Source organism: Phalaenopsis equestris, unplaced genomic scaffold, assembly GCF_001263595.1.
Source record: "Phalaenopsis equestris unplaced genomic scaffold, ASM126359v1 Scaffold000094, whole genome shotgun sequence".
NCBI classification, from domain to species: Eukaryota; Viridiplantae; Streptophyta; class Magnoliopsida; order Asparagales; family Orchidaceae; genus Phalaenopsis; species Phalaenopsis equestris.
In genome coordinates this window covers 4,752,752-4,760,204 of record NW_018164536.1, presented here as the reverse complement: position 1 = coordinate 4,760,204, position 7,453 = coordinate 4,752,752, and the positions used below count along the sequence as shown (strand labels likewise).

Here is a 7,453-nt window from a genome sequence, read left to right as displayed (position 1 = left end):
TGTAGGGAACTGAAAATTTTGCCATAGTAGTACGGAGGACAAAATTACAAACAAACTAACAAGACAAATTTTAAACGCCCTGCTAATTTGTGGGCTTTACAACAATGGTTTGAGTTGATGATGGTCTAGTAGGAACCTAACCAGATTATATTTAAGTAATGAAATCAATGATACTTCAAAACTACGATCTTTCTGTTAATTATTCAAATGATGGGTCCCATCTTCCTTATCTTTAACTCAAAAACAACCCGTCAGGCTAGCACAACTTCCAAATGGTTCTTAGGATGTCCTCTCATTGGAGCCATCATTCAAACATTTGATGCAAAGAATCCCAATTCTTCTACTGGATCATTTGAATATTGCATAAAATTCTTAAATTCTCTGTGGATCATTTGGGCGTCACATAGCAGTATTTGAAATGCTCATACTATTAAGTTGTAGCCAACCCTAAACGGTTGCAATCGGCTATTAATGATGTTTTTTTTTTCATTAAAGCGAATTATGTTTCGTAAGCACACGATATAAGTTGTCATACTAGATCAGGTGCATAACAAAAATGTAAAAGGCATCTTACCGTGCATTAATTAATATCAAGCTATGCACCATGTTGAGATTGTCAGTTAATGTCACAAATAGTTTATGCTATGCATGCAACTGCATGAATGTGCAATAGAAAGTTTTGAATTTTGTGTGAGCAGTGAATGGATAAGCATGATGGAGGCTAAATAGAATATCGTATGGCAATGATGGTGGTTCTTACTAAACTCGGTAGATTGATAATGAGGGCCAAAAACTTTTAAGACACCCAGCTCAAATGTACCCTTTAGATTTCTGCAAATGTTGCTTTTTACTCCCACAATTAAAAGTGTACTAGAGAATAGAAACTACTCCAAATTGAGCTAACAGTTCCAAGATTGCAAAATAGCACTCGTTGCACAAAATAAGAAACTTCAATGAGACTAAGAGGCTTACGATGATTGCAAAAGATTTGATTTGACTCAATGTCAGATCGGGCTTTGACCATTCTAGCTCTTTCTATGCTGTGTTGACTTTTATATTGCATCCAAATTTCATGTTTAGCTGATAATTTTTATCATATGTTATGACATCTTTCTCCTCCATGTTTTTGTCTTTTTTCTCAATTGAACATTAGAAAACTTAGTGCAAATTTTTGTGATTATAGAGGCCCAAGAATTTTTTGCATCTTGTTTTGCTTCTTCCATCTTCTGGTGGGCGTTTTGAAGAGTGTGGCCTGGCACCCAAGTATGTTACTGTCTAGTCTGTGCATGGGAATTGCTTCTACTATATATTCAATTTGTTTTGAGACCTGGATGGTAACAGAACATGAAAAGGTCTGTGTTCAGCTAAGATTCTTCAGTTAACTCTAGCTAATATTACTCTTTGAAAGATTCTATGACTCGAGTATTCTTATCTTTGCAGCAAGGTCATAAGATAAATCTGCTGAGTGATACCTTTTGGCTGATGACCTTATTTGAGTCTGCTTCTCTTCTTGGTAGTCAAGGGCTTGCAAATCTTTTAATCAAGGGTCTCGAGAGGGGGCTTCTTTTGCCATCTGCCCTTGCAGCCCTTTTGGCAATTATAAGCATTCATTATTTAAGGAAGGAATGGAATGGAAACTACCAAAATGCTACGATTGAAAATTATCAGAAGTCATTTACAGTGCGCATTTTTGCTGGTAAGCTTTTTGAATGCAGATGCAACCTGTATTTTTGTTCAAAGGCTAGTTACTCTAGTTGATTGAATGGTTAAGGAATAGTGATTCTGTCATTTTCTTTTTTGGTTTCCTCTTTTAATCTACAAGATTAAAAATTATAGAGTAGGAGAAAAAGTAAAGATGGAAACTCAGATGGATATTGTAAATTGAAGTAGATTAAGAAAAGAGTTGATTTATTTTTATGCTATTTATTATCCTCTCCACTATAGCAGTCCTACTGATCAGTTTCTTGCTTCTGCAATTGACTTAATGGTCTAATGAAATTTTGGTTTGATTGGTGGAAATGTCTTTATTCTTGCAAGCGTACGAGTTCATGCGTGCGCTTTAGGGCTATTTAGTTCGCTATAATGCAGTTTGCATTGTTATCTTGGTAATTTTATTACTCAGATAATGATGTCATTAGTGTTGTTGGTTTAATGATGTCTTCAATGATGAAATGTTATCAGATTATATCAATGGTGAGTATTTTCTTTTACCATTGTCAATTTTTTGGAACATCAGACAACCTGACATAGGGTCCGTTTGGGAGGGCGTTGGGAGCGTGGTGCAGGGAGCGGCTGCGAAGTTCGACAGTTTGGGAGCATGTCTGGGCAACGACGTTCAGCTTTTTTGGTTAAACGCGGCTCGCGGATAGAGGCCCGCAGCTCTTGTTGGAGGGTTGGCTTTTTATGGATCGAGCTCTGTTGTTCGACCTTTGACCCCGCTGTTCTACCCTAATTCCCCTCTCTTCAATCCCAATTCCCTCGTCGCACTGACGAAAGGTCCTTTGCCGTTTGACCCTGACTACCTCACTCAGCTTCCTCTTCCCCGACTCCCTCTGTTGTTCGACCCTGACTCCCTCACTCGACTCCTCTGCTCCTCTGTTGTTCGACCTCTGACGAAAGATTTTTGTTCAGGAGAATAATTTTGAAGAGATTTATTATGGAAAAATGAGATGCGTTGTGAATGCTTGTTGAGGGTTGGTCATGAGAAGTGAAGAATCTTATGATAATGAGATGATAACACTCATGCCTTTTTTGAATTGAGGAATATACTAGAAAAATACATTTGAGTGCTCTAGTATCAGGCTTATCCCAATGTTGTTTGTTGATGTGAATATAAGATTCAATTAAGATAAATGGATTAATGGATGATATCTTTCTTATTTATCTTAAGCTACTTGTATTTCTTGAGCATTGAAGATGATTTTATTTTTTTAGAAAAGGAGAGATCAATGGATATGTATTTGAATTTTTGTATTGTTAACCTCGCTTTCGGTCGAGGTGTAGTTTTCCCCTCCTTAATAGTCTAGGTTCTAGCCGTAAGACCTTTCTGTCGATTACTCCTAGAAAACTAGTGAAGAAGCCTTTTAGGATTCCGAGGTTACCGTTCGGTACGGTGTAAATCCTCCTGTCCTTTAGGCTATTTGCACAGTCTGACGTTGTGCAAATATAAGTTCTAAATCTTAAATAATTTGCAGAATTGAGGCCTGCCGGCCTTAGGATTGACTGCACTCGTTGATTTGGCACCGCTGCGCTCTTTGGTGTCTTGTTTAATCGAATTCGAGCCGAGTTTTTGACGTAATTTGGATCGCGACACGTTTTTGACCCGATCGACGATGAGGTTGCCCGGACGACTTCGAATGACGAAACGGACTGCGCTAATGCGTCCAGAACATCGATTTTGCCTAGGGGAGACGTTCGTTTCATTGCGACGTCTTATTGCGCGGCACGTCTTGAGGAAAATACATATTTAAATGTTAATTATAATAATAAATAATATTTTATTTTTATTATTATTATAATTAATAACTTATATTAAAAATCCTTAACCTAATTTCTTTTTCCCCTCCCGTTTCTTTCTCTCGCGCCCTTGGGCCTGCCTCAGCCCTAGATTGGCTCGTTCGGTTGCCCGACCCGCTCCTTCTTCGTGCTGTTGGAGGGATTCATTCCCGCGTTCGTCTCTCGCACGCGAGACAAATCTCGCAGACGCCCATCCCTCGTATCATATCTTCTGCGTTCTGAGTTCGATCTTCTGTGCCGCGGATGATATCCTCTGCCTCTCTCGATCCCTCTGTCGTATCTCTTAATCATTCTTCTCCTTCTTTATTATATGCCGAAAATTTCTAAGGGAGGAAACTCTGACATTTTCTTTTCTCACTTCTTTAAATTTCTGGTGCTTGAATTGGTTTCCTCTTGCTGTTGGAGGAGGAATTGAAGTTGGGGAGTGCTTTTAAAGTTCCTGTGTTACTTTCTTTTTACTTCGAGGATCTTAATCATTCTTCTCCTTCTTTATTATATGCCGAAAATTTCTAAGGGAGGAAACTCTGACATTTTCTTTTCTCACTTCTTTAAATTTCTGGTGCTTGAATTGGTTTCCTCTTGCTGTTGGAGGAGGAATTGAAGTTGGGGAGTGCTTTTAAAGTTCCTGTGTTACTTTCTTTTTACTTCGAGGAGGTACTTTTTTCCCCTTTTGCGCCTTGCCTCTTTACGGTTTTGCTCTCTACCGAGTATCTGTTAGCTTGGTGCAATGGATAATGTGACATGTTAGCTTAGTGTTGCACTTATATTTTTGAAAGGCATGTTACTCCAGCATCTAGAAATGAAAATGTGAGCATGTTCTAGGAGTTAGACTTGATTATTTACTTAAAGTAGTGAAGCTATGACATGTTTCATTCATTGTAGCATATTTCTATTGGAAGCAATTAGGAGGGTTGAAACATGGTTTTGAGACAATATTAGCTCTTCTTGCAAGCATGTTAGGATATGTATCATGAAGCTTTTCCTTTATTCTTATCTAACATAAGAAATTGGAAGGTTTATATGGTCTTTCACGCATGTGGGGCTCGATTTTAGCTCCTGTGGTTGCCTCATTTGTTCGAAATCTACCCGTGAGCTTGTTGGTGGGTTATTTGGAGTCGTTTGGCTCTTTCTTGCTGTACTCAATTAGCTTATATTTTGTTGACGAATCAAGTTTGTCATCCCAAATATTATAATTATTTATAATCATTTTAGTTAACCTCTTATGTATGTCGGGGGAGCATAGCAACAACTAGTGGTTCTTTTGGTTGCCTCGTTGCCTCGACCGTGAGCCTTAATAGCTCCCCCTTTCCTTTTTTGGTTGTCTTAGTCCAGCTGTCCCTTTTTGACCTGAGCGTGAGCCTTAGAAGTTGCTTCTCTTGTGGGTTGCCTTGGCCGAGAGCCTTAGCTACTGTTCATCTCTTTGTATTAACCCCGGCCGTGAACATTTATTTGATTACATGGGAAAATTTTATGCTTATTTGATATATGAGGCCATGGAAGTTGGAAGATCCTCATTTTTGCATGGGTTTGGGAGTACTAGTGACGGTATTCTCCGAGTTATTTTTCTTTTGTGAAGTTTGGGAGATTTCTGAATTTTATTTCGGGAGAATACTTGGTTGAGCGAATTGATTTCATAAAAAATGTCTTTGGGTGTTGGACACCGATGTTAGGAAGTCACTGGTGTGTGAGGCCATTTTGACTCGAGTTAAGCCATTTATAAAAACGTGAGAAAGTGATATCCTTCTGGATTGATTCAAGGATCTTTGGGTCTTCCTTTTCAGGTCTTTTCGTTATGAGTTTTGAGAGCTGATTCATCCTTCGTTCTTTTTGATGTTTTAGGTGGATCGATCTCTCCTCTCTCTCACCCCATTTTTGTTCCTTTTTTTCTTGTTTCTTGGTTCGGCTTTTGATGCTTATGTCTGATACATAAGTGTCAACGTATAGCCTTTTGCTATACGTGAAACCATCAAACAATGTCGCAAGTAGGTCGGTTTTGTTTTGGGGCTCAAGGCGGTGATGACAAAGGCACATAGAAGATAAAGCATAATTATGTCATCCTACGACATCAGGATCCGATTCACGAACCCATCAGGATCCGATTGCATCCTACGACATCAGGATCCGATTCAGGAACCCAGCAGGATCCGATTGAGGAACCCGACGAGCTGTAGGATGACAATATCATTCACCGAAACAAGACTAGCGGGAGTTGACCCGAACCTTCTTAGGTTGTTGGTAGCCTTATGCCTGACAACGCGATCGACTCGTGGACAACTACTTTTTAAAATTGATAAAAACAAATTTGATAAGAACAAATACACCTTTTTCTAAAACAAAAATACACTTTTTGCTATAAACAAAATTGATACAGTCCACTTTTGCATGTTTGAAACCTATGTGCATGCTGAAAATATAAATTTTAAATACATTTTAAACATCGGCTGTCCATTTGTTGATCACATGTTTAGGCTGAGGAGTACCCTCCTGAGTTAGGTTTGATAAGACACCCTTTTAGTTGAGTGGTGAACTTTATACATCTGGGTGACCGAATAGCCTTCGACGACCCTCGAATATATAGTTGAGCCTAGCCCCGATCCGAGTGCTTGCGGTCCCCCCTTTTCGGACTTTTTTTTTCATATGTATTATTAAATTTTTTTTGGACAAAGCACTTGTGGTCTTTTTTCGGGATTTTCCCGTGTTTTCTACGATTTTAATCGATTTGTTGATTCGTCGATTTCCTCTCACTTCTCTTGTCGTGAGTCTTTTAACGATATTTCTCGAGAATTTTGGACGATGTTTCTTTGTTTTTCGCTTATATAAAGCATTTCAGCCCCGTTCCTCAAATTTTGTTGTTTGTACCTGTTGCATCAATTACACCTAAGGAACAGCGGATCTCCCAGGTATACAGGTCTGTTTTATGTTTACAACATGTTATTCTCTTATAATCACTTCCCTGCTGTACCTTTTACTTTTCTTTACATCGCATGTTGTACTGTTTTCTTTACTACAAACTCTACTACTTGTTCTGTGCTACATACTCTACTGTCATGCTATACACTGTACAACTTCAACATGTTATTTATAAATATCTGAAGAACTACAATCATAGGCCGCTGGATTTGACATTATAACCTGACACCCTATAAAACTTAAACTCGTCACGTCAAGGAGCTTGGAACTAGCGCGGTGGGCAGTATGATATAAAACTTAAACTCGTCACGTCAAGGAGCTTGGAATTAGCGCGGTGGGCAGTATGATCATATTCAATAGCAGACATGTCTTCCCCAGCTAAACCAGTCATTTCCTAGAAATTAAAATAACAATCCATAAGATTTCGAGGTTGTTCGCCTAGTGCAACATAAATCTTCAACATTTTCGTTAGACATTTGTATAGCTCTGCTATACGATCTAAGCCCTAATTCGATTTAGGATTTGAGGTTGTCGTTCGTTACGACCTAAATCCTCACATCTTCTAGGTAATTTGTGTGATCGTTTCACATAAATGTAAGCCCTAATTAAATAAAATTGGCAGGATGAAACACTTGAATATTTCTCCTCGAAACTGAATCCAAACCATAGGGTAGACTGGGAAGTCACCGAGGATCTCCTCACCGAGGTCACCGAGGATCTCCTCTAGATCTGTGACATCCCCTAGTTCTTCTTCCTTTGGATTCTGTAATAAATGTTCCAAACTCGAGTCATTCCCTTTTCTTATTCCCCTTTCACACCTCTTTATCCGATCTCATTGAAAAGTCCTTATCCTTTGAACTCCTTTAAGATAATGTCCCCTTATTTTTATTGAGTAACTTTGATCATTTAAGATGTAATTAACTATAAGGGCTTGCCCTTATAGGAAGCTTTTACGAACCCAGCTTAAAATAAACCCTATTTAATTTTTCACATTAAATAGGAGAATTTGTCGGCAAATAAAATGGTT

The 7,453-nt window shown here is 38.6% G+C and overlaps 1 protein-coding gene across 2 annotated transcripts in view; it reads left to right on the top strand.

The window, feature by feature from the left end:
• Positions 1-7,453, top strand: part of LOC110020243 (molybdate-anion transporter) — a 17,970-nt gene that overhangs the window by 4,799 nt on the left and 5,718 nt on the right. For both annotated transcript variants that reach the window (XM_020718271.1, XM_020718272.1), the window contains exons 3-4: positions 1,184-1,352; positions 1,441-1,696. In XM_020718271.1, the coding sequence (XP_020573930.1) occupies positions 1,184-1,352; positions 1,441-1,696 (425 nt within the window). The remainder of the gene's footprint in view (positions 1-1,183; positions 1,353-1,440; positions 1,697-7,453) is intronic.